At 35.6% G+C, this 24,778-nt stretch overlaps 3 protein-coding genes and 1 long non-coding RNA gene across 6 annotated transcripts; 1 reads left to right on the top strand and 3 right to left on the bottom strand.

Annotated features, from left to right (window-relative positions):
* Positions 1-417: 417 nt before the first annotated feature.
* On the bottom strand, positions 418-9,869 carry LOC149737245 (acyl-CoA desaturase-like). The gene is made up of 7 exons (XM_089877600.1): positions 9,099-9,869; positions 3,632-3,766; positions 2,807-2,937; positions 2,250-2,455; positions 2,088-2,134; positions 1,605-1,787; positions 418-1,091 (listed from the first exon to the last, which is right to left on the bottom strand). Exons 2-7 carry the CDS (start codon positions 3,759-3,761, stop codon positions 898-900), a joined length of 891 nt encoding a protein of 296 aa, XP_089733726.1. The 5' UTR covers positions 3,762-3,766; positions 9,099-9,869; the 3' UTR covers positions 418-897.
* A 336-nt stretch (positions 9,870-10,205) lies between these two features.
* LOC149737246 (coiled-coil domain-containing protein 87-like) lies at positions 10,206-21,941 on the top strand. Of its 2 annotated transcripts, XM_089877548.1 has the most exons (24): positions 10,206-10,476; positions 11,007-11,180; positions 11,490-11,600; positions 11,926-12,065; positions 12,419-12,527; positions 12,705-12,836; positions 13,126-13,253; positions 13,527-13,590; positions 14,061-14,175; positions 14,481-14,619; positions 14,871-15,003; positions 15,420-15,549; positions 16,169-16,299; positions 16,731-16,856; positions 17,290-17,433; positions 17,662-17,762; positions 18,293-18,405; positions 18,465-18,510; positions 18,774-19,051; positions 19,383-19,440; positions 19,805-19,997; positions 20,281-20,395; positions 20,678-20,846; positions 21,099-21,941. In XM_089877548.1, the coding sequence occupies exons 1-24, from the start codon at positions 10,333-10,335 to the stop codon at positions 21,256-21,258; spliced, it is 3,153 nt and encodes a 1,050-aa protein (XP_089733674.1). In that variant the 5' UTR covers positions 10,206-10,332; the 3' UTR covers positions 21,259-21,941. The 2 variants fall into 2 exon arrangements, with proteins under 2 accessions (XP_089733674.1, XP_089733675.1); XM_089877549.1 differs by lacking the exons at positions 18,774-19,051; positions 19,383-19,440.
* On the bottom strand, positions 11,175-21,085 carry LOC149737247 (uncharacterized). 2 transcript variants are annotated; one of them, XR_016384988.1, is made up of 8 exons: positions 20,946-21,085; positions 20,244-20,404; positions 17,287-19,925; positions 15,387-16,294; positions 12,700-14,609; positions 12,410-12,516; positions 11,916-12,084; positions 11,175-11,553 (listed from the first exon to the last, which is right to left on the bottom strand). It is a non-coding gene; the product is annotated as an uncharacterized LOC149737247 (long non-coding RNA). The 2 variants fall into 2 exon arrangements; XR_016384989.1 differs by having other exon boundaries at positions 20,244-20,385; positions 20,946-21,083.
* Positions 21,942-22,136: 195 nt separating the features above from the next.
* On the bottom strand, positions 22,137-23,995 carry LOC149737248 (uncharacterized). The gene has a single exon (XM_089877610.1). It carries the CDS (start codon positions 23,895-23,897, stop codon positions 23,175-23,177), a length of 723 nt encoding a protein of 240 aa, XP_089733736.1. The 5' UTR covers positions 23,898-23,995; the 3' UTR covers positions 22,137-23,174.
* Positions 23,996-24,778: the final 783 nt, after the last annotated feature.

Raw genomic sequence — 24,778 nt, forward strand, 5'->3', positions numbered from 1 at the left:
ACGTTATAATATTATACTCTGATACATTTTTCGGGTGCGATTTTCCGAAACGGTTTATTTTGCAGAGAAAAAATCGTTTTATATTCTACTTAGGTAATGAGCAAACTCTTGTCTAAATTCCAGATCAATTGGTTTGCCTTACTATAGAACCTTACCCAAAGATATTAACCATACATATATAGAGTACATACATCCTCACACACAAAGTAACATACATGGTGCCTCACAAGCGTGCACGAGCTGTTAAACCCGTGTGATAACGACTGTTGTTTTCCGGCGACGCGAAGATAAATATGTTACATTCATTATCCCGTCATTCAGGTTATACAAACTACATCCTTATGTAAAATACTTTAATATAATACTAGATTGACTTTTGCCCAAACTAAAGCCATATCTGTCCATTTCTGTGAATAGTTTTGTTGGAAGACTGTGTATTAATGCGCAGCATAAAGTAACAATGCATTATAAACAGGTACAGACACAGGCATTGTTACAGATGTAACAGTAGGAACATTTAAATATAAACAACACACTATAAGTACTAAGCAGTATTGCACAAGCATTTGCATATTGACAAAGTTTAGCAGTTAAAAAGCAAATACATAAGAACATCATATACATTAAATGGAAATGGTGTAATTACACCTCAAGTTCACTGTCGGGTTAAAAACATCCTAATTCATCTGGCGATGTGGCACAGCTGTTAGCATGTCTGCCCTTAGCCAGGATATTAGTTTGAAGCTGGCGTTGCTACCATTGTAGTAGTATATGTCCTTGGGCAAGACATAGGTTAAATCTACCCCAAAATGATCAAGAAATAAGTTTATGTGCTTCAGTTTTCCATCATTTAAATATAATATTGCATGAAATAACAGCAAACAATACCACACCAACTCATTGCTCTTTCCCGAGTAGATTCTTTCGTTTCCTCTCAGTTATAACTTCGTTACTCATGGTCCGAAGGTCGTAAGCCAACCCCAACTTTGCCATCATGTCAATAAAGGAAGCGGTGATGTTTAGTTTCATACCAAGCTCACTGGTTCGGTAATCGTGGGGGAAAACATGGTGGTAGTTGTGGTAGCCTTCACCTGAATATAGGTACTTTCATATATAATATGCCATTTATTTCAGTTGCAGGATTTCCATAACACTTGTGTTTGGTATACAGTGGGTATTTTTACACTTTTTCATTTTAAATATTTTTTACATAATAGTTATTATTATTATATAGTCTATATGACAAGATTTAAACCAATGACAGGGCGGGACAGCTGTTAAAAGTAGTCTTTAAAATATGCTTTGTTAAATATAGAGAAGCCCCCACTTATTTCATACTTTAAACATCTTACGTTCTGTTAAGTGCCAGGAGTGGCCAATGGTTTTGGATGAGTAGAATTTCAACTATAAAGACAGTCTTGGTGTTAAAGAAATGGGCCAACTCTGGCCTAAATCTCGGGTTTTACACGAAGACCTTACAATATAATGACTACCTTTAAGCAAAATTAATAATATATCCCACTTACATTGGCGTAGAGTTTTGAAATTGCGTTTTGCAAAGTGAATTCCTAAAATGCCCGTACTCTACGCCAGTGCCCACTTACCCATTGCTGCAAACGCACATATTGAATTCTCGGCTGGTCCGATTGTGTCATCATAAGGTCTATACCCCCATATATGGGCGACGCTATTTATCATAGAAACACTATTTAACAATACACAGTATCGACTCATGTTAAGGAAAAAAGCAAACGTGAAACTTTCGCCCCAGAACAGAACAGGAACAACTGAAAAACATGGATTATTTATGAATATTGAATACTGTAAGCATTCATTCAGCCCAATGTAGAAAACTAAATCAGCTGATTTCGCAAATCTGTTCTATTCTACCTGGGTGAGGTCCTACAGCATGACATACAAGGATATTTGGAATTAAGGACAAAGTTGGCCCATTACCACAACACCCAGGGTGCTACAACCCATTAGTGATCACTGGGTAACCAAGTATCTTGCCCAAAGACACAACATCCGGAATGGCCTAAAGTTATCGGGTCTTATCCTTCATTCTAAAACACAAAAGAACTTACGTGTTGGAAACATTACCCCAATAAGAAGAACAAGGATCCCGTAATATCTGAAATAAACAACGTGTAATTTGGTTGTAAAAAACTAATATTAAGTTTTTCTAACCTTGCAATTATAAACAACATTACCTAATTTACACCCACAAAGTTACACCACCCACCCACCTATGTTGGAAAGCGACCACCTTGTCCTCCAGTAAGTCACTCACATCCATTATATTACGTTTCTCATCCACAGATGGATGTTCCTTCATTACAATCCAGCCAATATGACTGAACACAAAGCCCCTGTTGGCGTTATGTGGGTCGGCGTCCGTCTCCGAGAACTTGTGATGAACCCTGTGGTTCGTGGCCCAGTTTAATATACTGTTCTGTGGAAGCAGTTTAGCATCATTGGATGAATGAAAGTAACTTATTTATTCTTGCATGGCGGGTGAGGACAGTCATTATAACACGGGTGTTCTGTTTCATACCTCCTGCTTGCTTATGAGTTACCACGTATGTAACTTTGTTGGTGAATATTTATACAAACTCATTAGTGACCACTGGGTTGCAGTAATTTCCATTAAGTGTCTTGCCAAAGGACAAACACCCAAAATGTAGCAGCAACAAGCATTGAACCTATAACCTCTGGATCAGGGCGGAAGTGCTATCACTTAGCAGTTAGCATGAGGTGTACACCAAACACCATAATACATAATTAGAGACTAATCAACACTCACCTGTATCGCCAGTGTTTGCAGGAAGCATAGCAAAGCTCTAAGTGGAAATGTTGCTTTATACGATCTATGACACCAATATCTGTGTACACCTGCTGTTACACCAAGACCACTAATGAATGCACACACAAATGCTGTAATGAAGGGTGGTATTAATGTATATTATTATAACTTAAATTGAATGTACGTAACTTGGTTTATCCTCGCATGGCTGTAAAACAACATTTGTTATTACACAGATTTTTTGTTTCATGCACCCCTGTTTATGGGTGACTGTTTGTATTACTTTTTATTTATTACTTGTTTTTATATGCCCACAATTTTGACAACCCATTAATGTCCACTGGGTTGGTTCCATTTATCTCTTCGAATTCGACCGCAAAGATTAAATTAATTAAAACAACAAAGAGAAGGTAATTGGCAGCAAAATGACAGTCGTTGACAAACTAATACATCATGTTATGAGTCATAGCTGTGTTTATTACATCATAATCATTAATAACAGGTATTGTCATGTCACAATTTCCTGCCAGTATGATTTAATTGATTGTAAACAATATTGTGATAATTTAATTTAGATAATTACAGCTGAATATGAGTTGATACTGTATTATGTGTTTAGAAACAATGATTTTATTTTAAACTTTAAATAGTTTTTACCCTTGGCATGTTTTAACGAAAGACGTTTTCTGCTAATTGCCCTTTTTTGTTATTTTAAATAATTATTTCTTCATATGTTATTTAAAAAAAAAAAATTATATTTATTTTATGTAATTGTGTATTAGAAAACAAATAAGCTGTTACATATGATTACACATCCTCCCTTACTCCATATTAAAGTGAGTAGTTTTACTTGAAACACCAGCGTGAATCCATACAAGCCACAACATACAACACTGGATAATACAGCGAAGTTAAACCGCTGTATTTGCTGCAAGAAAGATGAAACAGCTCTCATTGTGCCTGAAATTAAAATAACGAGTTTTTTAGGAGTGTAACTGTATTTTAACAATTTGTATAAACAACAAACAGTATACCAGGTGTATAAACAACAAACAGTATACCAGGTGTATAAACAACAAACAGTATACCAGGTGTATAAACAACAAACAGTATACCGGGTGTATAAACAACAAACAGTATACCGGGTGTATAAACAACAAACAGTATACCGGGTGTATAAACAACAAACAGTATACCGGGTGTATAAACAACAAACAGTATACCAGGTGTATAAACAACAAACAGTATACCAGGTGTATAAACAACAAACAGTATACCGGGTGTATAAACAACAAACAGTATACCGGGTGTATAAACAACAAACAGTATACCGGGTGTATAAACAACAAACAGTATACCGGGTGTATAAACAACAAACAGTATACCAGGTGTATAAACAACAAACAGTATACCAGGTGTATAAACAACAAACAGTTTACCAGGTGCATAAACAACAAACAGTATACCGGGTGTATAAACAACAAACAGTATACCGGGTGTATAAACAACAAACAGTATACCAGGTGTATAAACAACAAACAGTATACCAGGTGTATAAACAACAAACCATATACCAGGTGTATAAACAACAAACAGTTTACCAGGTGTATAAACAACAAACAGTATACCAGGTGTATAAACAACAAACAGTATACCAGGTGTATAAACAACAAACAGTTTACCAGGTGTATAAACAACAAACAGTATACCAGGTGTATAAACAACAAACAGTATACCGGGTGTATAAACAACAAACAGTATACCGGGTGTATAAACAACAAACAGTATACCGGGTGTATAAACAACAAACAGTATACCAGGTGTATAAACAACAAACAGTATACCAGGTGTATAAACAACAAACAGTTTACCAGGTGTATAAACAACAAACAGTATACCAGGTGTATAAACAACAAACAGTTTACCAGGTGTATAAACAACAAACAGTATACCAGGTGTATAAACAACAAACAGTATACCAGGTGTATAAACAACAAACAGTTTACCAGGTGTATAAACAACAAACAGTATACCAGGTGTATAAACAACAAACAGTATACCAGGTGTATAAACAACAAACAGTATACCAGGTGTATAAACAACAAACAGTATACCAGGTGTATAAACAACAAACAGTATACCAGGTGTATAAACAACAAACAGTATACCGGGTATATAAACAACAAACAGGATACCGGGTGTATAAACAACAAACAGTATACCAGGTGTATAAACAACAAACAGTATACCAGGTGTATAAACAACAAACAGTATACCAGGTGTATAAACAACAAACAGTATACCAGGTGTATAAACAACAAACAGTATACCGGGTGTATAAACAACAAACAGTATACCAGGTGTATAAACAACAAACAGTATACCAGGTGTATAAACAACAAACAGTATACCGGGTGTATAAACAACAAACAGTATACCAGGTGTATAAACAACAAACAGTTTACCAGGTGTATAAAAAACAAACAGTATACCAGGTGTATAAACAACAAACAGTATACCAGGTGTATAAACAACAAACAGTATACCAGGTGTATAAACAACAAACAGTATACCAGGTGTATAAACAACAAACCGTATACCAGGTGTATAAACAACAAACAGTATACCGGGTATATAAACAACAAACAGGATACCGGGTGTATAAACAACAAACAGTATACCAGGTGTATAAACAACAAACAGTATACCAGGTGTATAAACAACAAACAGTATACCAGGTGTATAAACAACAAACAGTATACCAGGTGTATAAACAACAAACAGTATACCAGGTGTATAAACAACAAACCGTATACCGGGTGTATAAACAACAAACCGTATACCGGGTGTATAAACAACAAACAGTATACCAGGTATATAAACAACAAACAGTATACCAGGTGTATAAACAACAAACAGTATACCAGGTGTATAAACAACAAACCGTATACCAGGTGTATAAACAACAAACAGTATACCAGGTGTATAAACAACAAACAGTATACCAGGTATATAAACAACAAACAGTATACCAGGTGTATAAACAACAAACAGTTTACCAGGTGTATAAACAACAAACAGTATACCAGGTGTATAAACAACAAACAGTATACCAGGTGTATAAACAACAAACAGTATACCAGGTGTATAAACAACAAACAGTATACCAGGTGTATAAACAACAAACAGTATACCAGGTGTATAAACAACAAACAGTATACCAGGTGTATAAACAACAAACAGTATACCAGGTGTATAAACAACAAACAGTATACCAGGTATATAAACAACAAACAGTATACCAGGTGTATAAACAACAAACAGTATACCAGGTGTATAAACAACAAACAGTATACCAGGTGTATAAACAACAAACAGTATACCAGGTGTATAAACAACAAACAGTATACCAGGTGTATAAACAACAAACAGTATACCGGGTATATAAACAACAAACAGTATACCAGGTGTATAAACAACAAACAGTTTACCAGGTGTATAAACAACAAACAGTATACCAGGTGTATAAACAACAAACAGTATACCAGGTGTATAAACAACAAACAGTATACCAGGTGTATAAACAACAAACAGTATACCAGGTGTATAAACAACAAACAGTATACCAGGTGTATAAACAACAAACAGTATACCAGGTGTATAAACAACAAACAGTATACCGGGTGTATAAACAACAAACAGTATACCAGGTGTATAAACAACAAACAGTATACCAGGTGTATAAACAACAAACAGTATACCGGGTGTATAAACAACAAACAGTATACCAGGTGTATAAACAACAAACAGTTTACCAGGTGTATAAACAACAAACAGTATACCAGGTGTATAAACAACAAACAGTATACCAGGTGTATAAACAACAAACAGTATACCAGGTGTATAAACAACAAACAGTATACCAGGTGTATAAACAACAAACCGTATACCAGGTGTATAAACAACAAACAGTATACCGGGTATATAAACAACAAACAGGATACCGGGTGTATAAACAACAAACAGTATACCAGGTGTATAAACAACAAACAGTATACCAGGTGTATAAACAACAAACAGTATACCAGGTGTATAAACAACAAACAGTATACCAGGTGTATAAACAACAAACAGTATACCAGGTGTATAAACAACAAACCGTATACCGGGTGTATAAACAACAAACCGTATACCGGGTGTATAAACAACAAACAGTATACCAGGTATATAAACAACAAACAGTATACCAGGTGTATAAACAACAAACAGTATACCAGGTGTATAAACAACAAACCGTATACCAGGTGTATAAACAACAAACAGTATACCAGGTGTATAAACAACAAACAGTATACCAGGTGTATAAACAACAAACCGTATACCAGGTGTATAAACAACAAACCGTATACCGGGTGTATAAACAACAAACAGTATACCAGGTATATAAACAACAAACAGTATACCAGGTGTATAAACAACAAACAGTATACCAGGTATATAAACAACAAACCGTATACCGGGTGTATAAACAACAAACAGTATACCAGGTATATAAACAACAAACAGTTTACCAGGTGTATAAACAACAAACAGTATACCAGGTGTATAAACAACAAACAGTATACCAGGTGTATAAACAACAAACAGTATACCAGGTGTATAAACAACAAACAGTATACCGGGTGTATAAACAACAAACAGTATACCAGGTGTATAAACAACAAACAGTATACCAGGTGTATAAACAACAAACAGTATACCGGGTGTATAAACAACAAACAGTATACCAGGTGTATAAACAACAAACAGTTTACCAGGTGTATAAACAACAAACAGTATACCAGGTGTATAAACAACAAACAGTATACCAGGTGTATAAACAACAAACAGTATACCAGGTGTATAAACAACAAACAGTATACCAGGTGTATAAACAACAAACCGTATACCAGGTGTATAAACAACAAACAGTATACCGGGTATATAAACAACAAACAGGATACCGGGTGTATAAACAACAAACAGTATACCAGTATGTATAAACAACAAACAGTATACCAGGTGTATAAACAACAAACAGTATACCAGGTGTATAAACAACAAACAGTATACCAGGTGTATAAACAACAAACAGTATACCAGGTGTATAAACAACAAACAGTATACCAGGTGTATAAACAACAAACCGTATACCGGGTGTATAAACAACAAACCGTATACCGGGTGTATAAACAACAAACAGTATACCAGGTATATAAACAACAAACAGTATACCAGGTGTATAAACAACAAACAGTATACCAGGTGTATAAACAACAAACCGTATACCAGGTGTATAAACAACAAACAGTATACCAGGTGTATAAACAACAAACAGTATACCAGGTGTATAAACAACAAACCGTATACCGGGTGTATAAACAACAAACAGTATACCAGGTATATAAACAACAAACAGTATACCAGGTGTATAAACAACAAACAGTATACCAGGTGTATAAACAACAAACCGTATACCAGGTGTATAAACAACAAACAGTATACCAGGTGTATAAACAACAAACAGTATACCAGGTGTATAAACAACAAACAGTTTACCAGGTGTATAAACAACAAACAGTATACCAGGTGTATAAACAACAAACAGTATACCAGGTGTATAAACAACAAACAGTATACCAGGTGTATAAACAACAAACAGTATACCAGGTGTATAAACAACAAACAGTATACCAGGTATATAAACAACAAACAGTATACCAGGTGTATAAACAACAAACAGTTTACCAGGTGTATAAACAACAAACAGTATACCAGGTGTATAAACAACAAACAGTATACCAGGTGTATAAACAACAAACAGTATACCAGGTGTATAAACAACAAACAGTATACCAGGTGTATAAACAACAAACAGTATACCAGGTGTATAAACAACAAACAGTATACCAGGTGTATAAACAACAAACAGTATACCAGGTGTATAAACAACAAACAGTATACCAGGTGTATAAACAACAAACAGTATACCAGGTGTATAAACAACAAACAGTTTACCAGGTGTATAAACAACAAACAGTATACCAGGTGTATAAACAACAAACAGTATACCAGGTGTATAAACAACAAACAGTATACCAGGTGTATAAACAACAAACAGTATACCAGGTGTATAAACAACAAACAGTATGTTAAGCTAATTAATAAGTTATTTACCAATAAAACAAAACACCCCTAATATACAAAATCCATAATACCATATATATATAATAATAAAAACATATATTATTACCTTTTAACTTGATGCAGAACTTTGCATGTGGTTTTCCTGGAATATTAGTGTGTTGTACTTTGATATGCGCTAGACTGTCTCTGTCAATCTTCTGCAATACAAAAACACAGTGTAACGAATGCAGTTTATAAATACGACTGTTGCCCACAGTTTAACCGGATGCTGTACCGGATAAGGCACTGATAGCCGAATAATACAAAATAACAATGCCATATTAAACTACAACACATATAATTTGCGTTTTGTGACCATGTTTCTAGTTAACTTTAAAAAAAACAAATGAAATATGGTGTATTACCGTATAGTTAATGTAATCCCTTAATATTTACCATCTTTTCGTGGGATTTAATACAGCTGGCGCGTATGTAAACAATACATACGGTACACGCTGCGAAGCAACAACAAATATGTATTTACCACGAAACAACACAATATCGTATGGTGATTCAAAACCGAGCGGACATTTTAATCAGAAATATATTGACGATATTAAAATGTGGTCATATTTTTACCACAGTAACTTTGAACTGCTATATTTGCTGATATAGTTTTGAAATATGAAGTGTATTTAAAAACAAGAATTAACGATACCATATGTTAAAAAATTGGGCTTAAACCAAAATTTTCCAGTCATTTTACTCTGATTAATGCGTAAAATTTAGCATATATATTAGTAATAAAATATAATTTTGCATTTTGGTATTGACGTGATTTAAGATTTCTATTCGAGAGTTTCGGCTTTGGGTGAGTCCCCCATTTTCGCTACAACGAAAATAAAAGCTTCACATAGCAACGAAATAATTTTAAGAAAAAAAGGTCTTGTTTTTGACAAATATAGACGATTTTATAGCAGTTTTCAGCTACTTTTCACAGATATTATAGTATTTTTTTAAAAAATCTACAAACTATGATTAATTTAGCTTTGGTTTGACTGTTTTTGTTTTAAAAAGACATTATGTATCGCCTGTTATAGTAATAAAACTAAAAGCTTTTACTGAGCCAACCCTGGCTTAAACCCAAAGTCCCACGGCGTGCCTCACTGTGAGGCCTCACCCATATAGAATAGAATGTGCATATACAATGTTGTGACCACTTAGCATATTATTATTATTATAGCATGCACGGTATTCTGCTTTTTAATTTTAGAACCCAAAGGTGCTTACATTTTACTTAATTTACAATGACAGCAAAACAACTGACAACTTAAATTCACAATACCCCTGTTGATGAAACAATGCAGTCCATTATGAAGTCATCAATTCATAGAAAACATAAACTGCAAGATATTTACAACTTGGAGCGAATACCGGATACTTTGAACCAAGATTGCAAAGTTAAATTATCCAACCTCAGCTCATTGTCACTGAGGAAATCTGAGGTTGGGATATTTTGTAGTTATGTTTATCTAACTGCATACATGGATTGATGTAGTGCTATCTACATGTATGAATGAATCAATATAACTTATTTATCCTCGCATGGCGGGCAACGACAGTCGTTATAACAAGGGTGTTCTGTTTCATACACCTTGTGGCCGCTTACGAGTTACCACGTATGTAACTTATTTATCCTCGCATGGCGGGCAACGACATTTGTTATAACACGGATGTTCTGTTTCATACACCTCGTCCCCGCCCACAAGTTACCATGTGTGTAACTTATTTAGTCTTGTATAGCGGAGCAACAACAGTCGTTATAACACAGGTGTTCTGTTTTATACACCTTGTGCCCGCTTACGAGTTACCACGTATGTAACTTATTTATCTTGCATGGTGGGGCAACGACAGCTATTTGGTTACATACACTGTTTAGTATTTACACACATAACTTTGTACGTATACTTCCACGAGAGAAAAAAGTTGCATTAATTCAATACGTATTCACATTATTAACTGAATGACCTTTTAGGTTGACCTCGCAACCTCTGACCCTGTGACTCCTGACGAGCGACCTTTAACCCCTATAAACGAAAGCATCCAGAGCCCCCCAAAGTCGTTTGCGAGCTTATCCTCCCATATAAGGAAGAGGGTTCACCCCAGGCCGCATTGGGATTTTATATCAACAGAAGATCAAGAGAGTCTTGTAAGTTGTTTATAAAAACAAAACGTTATTTTGTAGTTTTAAAAATAGAAGTTATATACACTTGTAATTTTTTTCCTTAGCCACACAAAAAATAACCCAGTTTTTTGGTTTAATCTTTTAGGAATTGTAGGGTGGTTTCTTACAAGGTTATAAGCAGAATCGCGTGTGTGTCTAATCTACTAATAAAACAATGTTATCAAGCATTTTATATCCATCTATTTTACACATATGTACCCTTGTCCTATAATAATCTGCAATGTCTTCTAATATATTACACACACAACATAACATAACAACCTCTCACCACAGGCTGCGATAATCTTGGGTGAAGCAAATGTAGTTTGGACGGCCCTTCGTAAACAAGTTCCTGATCCTTTCCTCATGGATTGGCAGAACAGGGAGTTACAAAGGAGGATAATGGTAAAACTAATTTATTATAAATCCATCATGCTCTTTATATATGGTATAGGTATATCTCATATCATGTTAGCTTGGGACAATGGTAAAACTTATTGAAATTGCTTTAATACTTGTTTATTAGCATTCTGCTAAGAGAAAAGCCCCTGCCTTTATATATGTTAAAGCTCATTGCCGCTACCTTGTATTTAGCCTTGCATTAATCTACCTCTAAAACAAACAAGGCCATTACCAGAGGTCCGCTTGTGGTACCAATAAACTCTATGTGAAAACTTTGCCTACAGTTATTTCTCTGTTGATATTTTAGTTGTAACTTACCCCACCCCAGGTCCACATAGTAACTGTATGCGAGCAACTCTTCCTGTATTACTGCGGCCACCTTAAAGTTCTCAACGCGCGTGGAGTGTTTAGCGAGGCAGCGAATGTTTCAAGGATCAGGGGACAAATCGCAGTCGATGCAGGGAAATAGTAAGCATAACTGTCACTACTGTAATATGGTATATTACTTTGGTAATGGGCCAACTTTAGCCTAAATCACATTGCTGGTCCCATAGCATGCCTCAGTGCCCTCACCTATATACAATATGGGTCCAGATATTCAATATACAGTGTGGGTGAAGACCCTTGGCAAGTCTTACAATGAGACCTGAGATATTTGTCAGAGTTAGCCAAATCCTTACCATAGTTATTATTGAAAATGAACACTGGGCCAACTCTGGCCTGAATCTCAGATTTCATGGTGAGCCAGACTTTAGAATCTCCCAACATAGAATACAACCACACAGAACCCCCACATAACATATAACACTTACCTTCTACAGCATGAATATTCTTGCCATTCGCCGTCACATCGTGGCCGACATCAAGAAATCATTCAAACATAAACACCAGCTTGCTAAGGTGGATATGGATGCTCCTGCTGTAACTACTGTGAGTATTGGGGGTACAATATGTGGGATACATGGCTAAACAATAATTCTATTGTGGGCATGTGTGTCCTTAGGAGCATCTAGCACAGAGTTTACCGGTTTGAGGCTTAATGCTAAAAATAATTTTTTTTATTTATTTTCGGAAGTTTTTACAAAAATTTTCCCATTTTTACCTCAGCTCCCCAGCAGTCTTTCGTTTCGTGCGCTCATGCGGAAAAGTCGTCCGAAGATAGAGAAAGAACATCTCTTCAACATGGGCATAGAAATCAAAGATATGAAAAACCAAATGCCGGCGATCGACTTTAGAAAAGTAAGTTAAATCAAGTGAATAATATATTGAAGTATATAACTGTATTCTATAAGGGTGGGTCTTCCGTGAGGCACACCTGAGACCTGGGATGTAGGTCTATTCCCTCAACACCAAAGGTGTTCTTTCTAGACCTGCAGTTAAAACTTGGGTGCTTAAAGATATAAAACCAGCCATTTCAAAAGTTGGGGCGACATTTGACCCCAGGCACCTCTAACCTCACCCCAACATACTACCATATACACCCCAATGACTCCATGCAACTACTCCTCTAAACCTTCCTAACCCACAGACATATAGCTCCCTCCAACGGTTGATCCCTGTCAAGCGATTCTACTCGGATGACGAGATGTTGGAATCGGATGTTGATGATCAAGATGAGGGAGATGAGGGCATGGAAGAAGATGGGAGGATTAAGAGGTGAATATTAGATTACCACTTTGGCCTTAGCTCTTGGCATAAGTTCTACTGATGGACGTTTGCGTTCTTGGATACTTAACGGCATTTTTCCTAACCGCTAATGGGTTGTCCAAGTTGTCAGCCATACAGAAACTTTTTACAATAATTATCTTCACAATAATTACCGGCAAAGTTACCCATGTTGCCCCACCATGTGAGAATAAAACAGTCATTCAAACATCTCTTGGTCTTTCGGTAATGGTACAACCAATTAACCATGATTATACGTTCCAGAGTTCGTAAATGGGATTCTGAACCTCAGCTTTCTACAAACTGGACTGATGAACAAGTTGAAAATGTGAGTGGAAATAACAAACAATAAAACTGGTGTGAACTGGGTAAACATCCAGCTGATCTAATATGTTAAGTAAAGAAACAGGTTTTATAATTTGTCACCTGTTCCTGCCTTATTTTAACCTTAAAAAAACTGTTGCACATGAATGAATGTAACTTACTTTATCCTCGCATGGCTGGAAAACGACACCTCGTGCTAGCTTATGAGGCACCATGTATGTTACTTTGTGGGTTCTTTTATTTTGGATTTTTTATGTGTGGCTGATAATTTGGACAACCCATTAGTGACCACTGTGTTGGAGCAATTGCGGTTAAGTGTCTTGCCCAAGGACACATATGCTCACAATGGTAGCAGCGTCGAGCCTTGAACCAATTACCTATTGGTTACAGGCAGGCCCGCTAACCACTATGCGGACAAAAACTGTTTTAAAAGATAATAAGAAAAATAATAGTGATTTTAATACTTTTCCACAGGCCTCCCCCACCCCACACCCCCAGTCACGCATTGAATCACGTGCAACAATGAAAACACCAATCCAAGTTAAATCAACCGTACGAGCTTCTAGCGCACCCAAGATTAATTATAAAGGTAAAGTTACTTATATAAAATATACTAAAGATTTTGATAAGAATAAGGGTAACTGTTTTTTATATATTTTTTATGAATGGCTGACAATTTGGACATTAATGAGCAATTACCGTCCAGTGTTGTAGGCGTATGTGTCCTTGGGCAAGAAACTTAAGGGTAATTGCAACCAAGTTGTCAGCCATAAGCATCCAAGTTGTCAGCCATACAGAAAGGTTTTACAATAATTAGCTTTACAATAATTACCAATAAAGTTACTGCCTCGCCATGCGAGAATAAAAAGTCACTACAAGATATTGCTTCACCAGGAATATCCGACTCCCACCTCCCAATCCTCCCTTCCCCACGTGAAGACCTCATGATTATGATGAGGAAGCAAATGAAAGAAGAAACATCGGACCTCGATGATGGGACCAATGTACCCGCTCTTATACAAGCTATTACAAGGTGATGAATTAATTAAATTAACAACTTAGGTACTCTAGTAATGCCCTGTCAGATTTTTTATACTGAAATCTCCTACAGCGTGGCAAACTTTGGGATTTAAATTTATGTCAGAGTTCCAATTACCCAGGGTGTTGCAACCTACTGTGCACCAACTTCAGGGTTGGAGCAAAGTGTATAAAACAAAACACCGGTGTTATAACGACTGTCGTTGCCCCGTCATGCCAGGATAAATAAGTTACATTCATTCTCAGGAGAGAAATTGACGACGAAAAAATGAGAAGTTTAAAAAAAGAAGAAAACAGTTTTGTCAAAGCTGAGTTTGACCACGAGGTGGCGCCACCACCACCTAAATATCAACAACCATCGATTAAAGAAGTCAAACTGGTTCGTTAATTTATCGGGAGTTTAATTGGTCGATTAATTAGCAAAGTGTGTTAGAATCTGGTGCTATGAAAACATAACAGACAAAAATCAAGTCCAACATATTGTATAAAAAAAATTATTTATTTGTATATATATATATATTGCCTAAATGGCTATATATATATATATATTGCCTAAATGGCAGTGTCAGTCTCTTATTGAAATAGAATCAAAAGTCTGTGACTTATGGGCCAACCCTTCACTACACCTGAAAAGTTATTAAGAATTTCTACTATCACTCAGCGCACTCATGTACAATGTAATTTTATTTATCTTACCTTAAAATATAAAAGGTTATAGATAATAATAGCAAAACTCCAATAAGACTGAGCACCTATATTTACTTTAATATACAAAGTAACCTCATGTTTCCCCAGCCTGGCCTAAGCAACCCTGTTGACGGAAGCCCCACTATTGTTAGAACATCCAATGAACAAGTATCAGATAAAGTTGAGCTACCGACTATTACATTGACAACATGCGGTCCGTTGTATAATGATCTAACTGGTGAGCATATAGATAGTGGTTTATGCATAGATATAGTGGTTTAACTGGTGTAGTTACACTTGTGGTCCAAACAACCCAATAACCATCTTACCCCATTTATCCCATCTTACCTCACTGGCCATCTTACTCCACTCAATGATTTGTTGTTACCTCTGACATAATTCGTCCATTGATTGAGGTCCTCCATGTTGGTTTATGTTTCTTATACATAGATATATAACTTATGGGGCATAGATAATGGTTTAACTGGTAAGTGGGTATAAGCTTAATACTTCTAATGCACAGAGACCTCGATAGATAACAACATAGGTGGCATAGATAGTTGTTAGGGGTAGTTTGGGTTTTTATTTTATACAATGCTTCTTAACTTTTGTAATGGCCTTTAGATCCAGTGGTCTAGATCTAGCACTTGTCATTTTAAAAGTACAGCTCAAATATTAAGCTTGAATTAATAGCAATATTTGGTGACCCAATTTATTAATTACAATTTACTACTTAAACATAATGCACATCATGAGACCTAAGATTTAGGCCAGAGTTGGCCCATTATCGTTTTATAATACCCTTTTTACACAAGTTTATAGTATGACACCAACTTATAACCTGTTTTACCTTGCAGGTGAAATCTCCCCAAGTATAGTGAAGGAACTTGATTCTAATTTATTCCATGGTGAAGAATTAACGGAGGTTTACGGTGAAATAATGAAAACGGTTCCTGATGACCATCTTATGTTTGATAATGACGCTGTGGTTAGTTTTGTATGGTTAGAATTGAATGTATTAATTCTCGCATGGCGGGGCAACGACAGTCGTTTTAACACAGGTGTTCTGTTTTATACACCTCGTGCCTGCTTACGTGTTACAACATATGTAACTTTGCGGGTGATTTTTGTTGTTGTATGGTTGACAATTTAAACAATCTATAAGTGACCACTGGGTTGGAGCAATTGTCAATAAGTGTGTTGCCCGAATGACACTTACACCCACAGTTTTGTGTATATAACTAAATGAACAATTTTGTGGTTAATTGTTTTTCTTTATGGTTGACAACCCATAAGTAAAACTGTGGTGAAGGAATTGCCGTTAAAACACACACAGTTTTTTTTTTCGTATGACATACAACAACCCAATATAACTTTGTGGGCGATGGTTTTGAACAACAATCAACCCAACAACTACAGGTAGTGACACCAGTTAAAGAGGTCGACATGAGCAAGATACGAATGAAACACACCAACAACAACCAACACCAACCTATCAACCCCATGTTAAAAATGGCGCAAACTCAACCACATTGGGAAGGAGAGGTGGGGGGTAATTAATTATTTATTCACAAAGTATTTAGGTCATTTCATTTTCTGTATTTAAATTCAGATAGCAATCTTATTGTAAATGAAATGGAAGACATTTTTTTTACCAATCGTGTTTGCAGATTTTGTTTTATAGAAATTAAAATTGTTAATTATTTTACACTTTTAAAAACAAAATATTCGCATGTTCATTCTATCTTTATATTTATAATCTAAACTATTTAGTTATGCAAAAATACCTACTATTTGAACAAACGAAATCTGGCTCTGCAGATATTTTAGGGTGATAAAACCACTAGGGGATTGGATCCTATGCATTATAACTTCAGTGAGCCTTGAACCTTGTACTCTACTTACTAAATTACAACAATGGAACAAAATATTCCCACAGTTGACCAGTTACTTAACAAAAAACATGCCCTTTCACCAGGGTGATTGGAAATATCATCAACTCACGGATTCTGTTGCTTCTCACGGAACAAATCACAAAACATCCCGTGAGTATGCTTCATGGTTAGCCTGGTGGAAATCCACAATCAACACAGATGATTATTTAAAGTATCTTTCAACACAAGTAAGATTATAACATTATATTATGGAATACAATTTTTTAGAGGTTATTTTTTTAGGCTCTATTTTTGATGACTTTTGCGATGTTTTTAAATTGTATCTTTAACTAGTTTGTTATGTTTAGAAATCCTGAAAGTTTGTTTTTTTGTTTTTTTTGTATTTTTATTTATGATTATTTTTTGTGGACTTTTAGATTTTTTTAGTTTTAAACAAAATTCGCCTCATTTTCCAGGATTCAGACTTTCTTGGAGCAATCTTCCATTTCTACAACTCAGAAGCCTCGGAGTCGGTGGCGGGGATGAGTTCCAACAGTGCGAGGGTTAAAGCTCAAAAGTAAGTTTGTATGTGTTGTAATATGGATGACTTTATACACCAGACACACATGGTGTATTCATACACCTCATGCTCACTGTCAAGTTATAACATGGGTGTCTTCTTATACACCAGACACACATGATGTATTCATACACCTCGTGCTCACTGTTGAGTTATAACATGGGTGTCTTCATATACACCAGACACACATAATGTACCCATACACCTCATGCTCACTGTCAAGTTTTATATTTGTGACTTCTTATGCACCAGACACACATGGTGTATGAGCTTTTAGCTTGGAAGAAAGTTTGTATGTGTTTAGTGGTACAGTAGTTAAGGCACCTCCAGACCATAGGTTATAGGGTCCGAGGCTCGTTGCTGCTATCATTGTGAGTGTGTGTGCCTTTTGGCGGGGCATTTTTTTTGTATATGCATTATAAATTTGAAATTGCCTTTGTGTTATTAGTATATACATGCGTTATGGTTTTTACATCAGTATATATGTAATAATATTGGTTATTTTACTTTATATGATATCTATACAGAGAGTACGAGATGAAAGTGGAGAAGATACAAGCCAGTAAGGAACATTACGAACGTGGGTTATGGAACGTGAATTCTGTTATTTTGGGGGGGTTAGGGAAACTCCCTGAACTAGGTGGGTGAATTGATTATGACATCATAATAAATGTTTTGATTTTGAATATAACATCACAGATAATGAAGATGATGTAACAATGGATGAAGGATCTATAGAACAAAGGTTTGTTTGTTTATTATAAAAACACATTGTTACCTAACCGTGTTTGTTATTCCAGTGGTGCTACCATTGTGGTTGTGTGTATTTTAGGGCAAGATACTGCAATAGCTATCAGCCTTAAAAAAAACTAATTTTTAATTTAAAAGATATTGATTAAAAGTGAATAGAAAATCTACTGTTTTTATAACTAAAAAATAAATTTTAAATTTTTCTAAAAAATGTAAAATATATTATTTTAAAGTTTAAACAATAACTTTTTATCTCAGTTTTGCAAGGTTTATGAGGCAGAAAGAAGAAAACAATGAAAGTTATCCGGTCACAATAGCCAGTGTGATGTCAGCAGAATATGACGAGAAGCATGACTCGTTATTTAGCGAAATGTCGAGTTATGTGGAGACACCTAGTGGTAACGAAACAAGCCGAGCGAGGAATATAAGATTTCTATGGGACAGTGGGAACAGCACAGACGAAAGTTTATTTTCGAGCAATTTGACTTCAGGAATTGGGAAAGATTCGGAACAGTTTAGAGAACAGGATAGTGAAGGTTACATTATTCTAAAACATAATTTTATTTATCTATTTTTAGATAAAGTAAATACTATAAGAGACACATTAGATCAGCATACCACTTGTGGTGCATAAAGGTCTTCTAGCTGGTATGTGAGTGACTTATTTTCAAGTCTACACAGAAGTTATACAATGCAACCATGTGTGTTAAATAGAACAGTGGTTCTCACTTCTCAACCTATGTGGGCATACCACTTATAGTACATAAAGGTCTTTCAGGTAGTACGTGAGTGACTTATTTGGGTTTAGTAATCAAACAATTACAAATCAGACATTTTTAAGTTTACCAAAGTTTATTTTATGTTCAGTTGAGAAGCCAAGGGTGAAACTGAAGAGTAGCATTGATTATGTGAAGATTTATGAAAAGTAATTAATAATAAGGTGTTGGGCCAACTTTGACCTGAACCCTTATTATACCAACGTTTATATGAGCATTAAAATTAATGTTTTTATAATGGAAGATTTTTATATGTAATATATTTTACTCTGCCTGCAATATTTACGTGGTTAGTCTGCAGAAAGTTTGAATCAGTTTAAAGATAGAAGTATACCATGGCTAAACTACAACGTAAAAACACTAACCTATAGGTACTTACAATGTTGGGGTATAAGACCAACTTTGGCCTAAACCCCAGGTCCCATGGCATGCTTCGCTGTAGGACCTAACATACGTGAAATATAACCCCCATTGATAAATAACACCAACCTGTATATACCATTATACCCCCAGATCCAACATTGCTCCATCGCCATCTAGCGGCCTAACCTTCCCATCCACGACGATGACATCACATGTGCAACAGACCGGAACATACCAGCGAAGATTTGAAATTGTGTGGAAGAAGTTACAACTAACCAGGGATGAAAGGGTTAATATTGCCATGAAGTATGGGGGTGATGGGTTCAATGCTCGCCTCAGTGAGGTAGGTATTTAAAGGAAATGAATAAGGGTTCGGGATTTTGTGTGTAATACCGGACACCCGTGTAATACCGGCTGTCGCTGCCCCGCCATGCGAGGATAAACAAGTTACATACGTGGTAACTCATAAGTGCGCACTAGGTGTATGAAACCGTACACCCATGTTATACAACTGTCGATGCCCCGCCATGCGAGGATAAATAAGTTGCATTCACTATTCATAATCAATAAACTCACATACACCACTCACCTAATGGTTAACCACTGCAAACAATTTGTCCTCACAGAGCGTCGCAGCTTGGGAAAAAGTTTGTGAATTTATTTTGAAACGGGAGAAACTTTTACACGAATTGGAATTGTTTGAAAGAGAAGCTTCAGATCCAAAGAGACTGCTACAAAAAGGTAAGAGATCTGGTTGAAGAAAAAGTTGAAATAAATTTAAGTTGTCCGTTTGGTTACAGTGGCAAGCTTTAAACTCTTAGCAGACACAAGTTTTCCACAACAGACTCATAAGCGAGCACAAGGTGTATGAAACAGACTCGCGATAAGCGAGCACAAGGTGTATGAAACAGAACACCCGTGTTATAACGACTGTCGTTGCTCCATTAATCGAGGATACAAAATTTACTTTCATACGTAGCAGCTTCATACACACCATACATATTCACATAATTCTTTTAACAGGTTCTTCAGTAAACCGACTGAAAGAAGCAAAACAAAGATCAAAACTTTACAAGAAACTACAAAACGTGGACGACATCATATACCCTTTGTTACATAACATTGAAAAAAGATTTAGCGATGTTGTCTCATTTAAAGGAAGGCCTTATATGGATAAAATGGAATATGATAAGTAAGTGAAAACGAATGTTTTCCTGCTACTTTATACATATATCTGCTATAAGTGTAAATGGCAAACTTCATTTAAATAATATATTGCTAGCATTCGTACCCATTAGTGTGGTGTCTTACTCGAGGGACACGCACATCCATTAGCATTAAACAGTATCCAGGTTACAATGCAACTACCTAACCCCAGTGCCAGACAGCTATGTTAGATTTGACCTTTACAATAAATATTATGTTAACACCACTTACCCTCCAGGGTTGAGATGTTATACTGGTTGCAACAAGAACGTAGATGTCACGCCCTTAGCAACAACGGACAGCATGAACAACTTGCATGTTTTGCTTCAGATAATTATTTTAACCCACAAGTTACAATACCTCAACTAAACCAAAGGTGTCCTGATTCACAAAACTGATGTTTCCATTAATTTATGTTTAACTGAAATAAATAAAGAATATACATTGCAAATAATGCTATTGTAAGACTACCTTTTTTGTATAAAGGACAAACAAAGACATATTGACACCCACTGGTGTTCAGCGTGGACATTTCTATGTTTGTTTTTTAAGTGACGTTTACACTACATCATAGTTTGCTTAAAAATAAACAAAGAAATATCTACACCTAGCTGTGTTCAGTGCAGATATTTCTCAGTACGAACTAACCCTACAGTTAAAATGCTCAAGTGTTCACTTAACTTTAAAATAAAGACAAAGTATGTATACACTGTGTTTTTTTGCAAAATTTAGGTATATGCCAGTTGATAGTTTCAGGTAAATGCGTATTTTACTGCTGTTTTTATTTTCTCGATATTTAAGATTTTTATGCTCACTAGTGTGGACTCTTTGGTGAAAGCTACTACCATCAGAAAACGATTTTTTTCATAAATGTTGCATTTGTACGGCACTTCACCAGTGTGGGTTCTTTGGTGACATTCTAAGCTATTTTTTGTAGTAAATGGTTTCAAAAATATCGCATTGAAATGGTTTTTCTCTAGTATATGTTCTCAAGTGAATAACAAGCTTTGCTATTTTCAACACTTATGCTACTCTTTCGCCCTTAATTTAATATATGTGTAATATATTTACGGTTACTTTGTTTGGTTATTCATTTTTTGGAGGAACTTGTAATGCTATTAATGGCACAGTATACATATCTTAGGTACACCAATTGTTGGAATGAAGTTGTTACAGGTTCGAGGCTCGATGTTGCTATCATTGTCAGCGTGTGATCCTGGGCATACACTTAACTTTACACATTATACAACACAACAAATTTCAAAGACCTAAGTAATCTGAAAGAAAACGTTTACAATATTAATAATAACTACAGGTGGCCAAAACACTAACGGAAATATCACATATAACTCAAAAACAACGGCGGACACTGGGGGTGCGAGCGGGTGCGTCATCATCCAAAATAAAATTAATAATAGAAGTGCTAACTCACGCACTTAAAATCTCTCCCGCGCAGGTTTGTCTGGAGGACGTGCGCTTAAAATATCGTATTTACATATCGTAGTTGGAACATAGGAGAAAATATAGTAATACTAAGTGAGCGGCAATGTAGCTCGCTTATTATCCACCGTAAAAACTTCTGTTAATAATATCATTTTTTATATGATTTCTGCATCTTGCCACACTGGAATTCATAAAACGCGTCTTCTCTTTATCAAGCAGCGTTTGAACGTAAGCCACGTGTTTTGTATGATTTTGATTAGCGGTGCCGATATTTTGTAAATTACTGTAGCTTTGACCGAGTTTAATACGTTAGATTGTTACTAACGAGTTGAAGTAGGTATACGAATGAGTTAACGTTTATGAACAAGGTAGCGCTCTGCATTAATTCTTACGTACACACGTTGCTGTCCGTTTGGTTACTTAGCGCCGATAAAATCGGCCATTTTTTTGCTCTTGCCGATAATCGGTAAAATCCTGTCCTTTTGTGTAATTTAGTAAGTTAAAAACTGGCATTGGATTAAAACAAAGATTTAGATTGTAAAGTAGGTCTTTATAAAGTACATGGTCATGAACACAATAGAACCCGGTGTTTCGTGCTATCAGGCAACACAAACAATAAATTGAACCAAATTCACTTTAAATTAACAAAACAAATATTGAAAGCATAATGAGTAGCCTTGTAACAAAAAATGTCACCACAACATCACAGGGAAATTTGACAGTAAATAAGGTAAGGTAGTGGTTAGAAAAGTACAGAATGAATTTAACTGGTAAAACTTCAGTATATTCTTGTCGTTGGTTTCGGGTAAATACATCTTTTACTGCTGTTTACATTTCCTTGATTTCTAAAAGTTTTTATACTAGTTTTGCATTAACATGGCTTCTCATCAGTGTGAATTCTTTGATGACGCCTTAAGTTACAATTTGAAGAAAACAATTTTTCACAAATGTCGCATTTGTATGGCTCCTTACCAGTGTGGACTTTTTGGTGGCTGCTCAAGTTACCATTAGTGGTAAATAGTTTTTTACAAATGTCGCATTTGTATGGCTTCTCACCAGTGTGAATTCTTTGGTGACGACTTAAACTATCATCTCTAGTAAATGGTTTGTCACAAATATTACATGTGTATCGCTTCTCACCGGTGTGAATTCTTTGGTGATATATTAAACTACCATTTCTAGTAAATGGTTTGTCACAAATATTGCATGTGTATCGCTGCTCACGGGTGTGTATTCTTCGGTGGCATTCTAAGCTATAATTTGTAGTAAATGGTTCATCACAAATATCGCATTTGTATGGCTTTCCACCAGTGTGAATTCTTTGGTGACATTCTAAGCTATTATTTGTAGTAAATGATTTGTCACAAATGTAGCATTGAAAGGGTTTTTCTCCAGTATGTGTTCTCAAGTGAATAACAAGCTTTGAAGGAAAACGAAATACTTTGTCACAGTATTTGCAGCAATTATCCTTCTCTTCAGCTTTTGCACTGGATTTCTTTGACACTGAAGTGACTTTTGACATTCTGTACAGTTTCACTTTACCCCTAACTGTTGGAATTATTTCAAAATCCTTAGGTATGTATTGAAAATACATCAAGATCTAATAAATACAAATCAAACCAAAGAAGGTTAAGATAGCTCATGCAATCTAATACCCAAGACCTAAGTAATCTGAAAGAAAATATGTACAATATGAATAATAACTCCAGCCAGCAATAACACTGATGGAAATATTTCATATAACTCAAAAAGTTAGGTGCCTATGAAGACATACGACATAACAATTGAGCGCAAAATGTTCAAATTGCAGCACAGCAATGCTCGCTACTCAATCGATTTCGTTGCCTGATAATTACGAAGACCCGATGAAAAAATAAAACGTTAGATCGCAGCTTGATTAACCTTTTCAATCCCACGTGCGCCTAGACTGGGCCTTTAGTCAGTAATACGCTTTATAACAAGATTTGGTAGCTTGGGTGACAAACGCGGGTAAAATCTATTACATCCGGATTTACAACTTCTACAATCCTGTGTATATATATCTAATTATTTTTTTTTTCATAAATCGAATCTACGTATTGTAATTGGTAAAGTGTCCAAATTTTATGGTCGTGCATCACTAAAAAAGCGAAAATTGTGCTAAAGAAACTGCCACTCTGTAGATAATCCTTTAGCTGGTGGCCATCTGAAAGGCCTCACTGATACCTGTCTTTTTTGGGGGGGGAAAAGTCGGGTGTTCGTGTCAAAAATTAACTTTGAAAATGTGCGAAAACATGCTTCAATAACCCCTAAACAAATTACGAAATCTGTAACGTAGAAATCAGAAGAAACAATACGCAATCTATTTATGTAATAATCTAACCTTTGATTATGTGGAAAAATACGGTGACGCAGCACGATTTCGCACATTTTCAAAGTTATTTTTGACACGAACGCCCGAGTCTTTTTAAAAAAACAATAGACAGCGGATATCAG

This window comes from Ciona robusta, chromosome 4 (assembly GCF_009617815.1).
Source record: "Ciona robusta chromosome 4, ASM961781v2".
Lineage (NCBI taxonomy): Eukaryota > Metazoa > Chordata > Ascidiacea > Phlebobranchia > Cionidae > Ciona > Ciona robusta.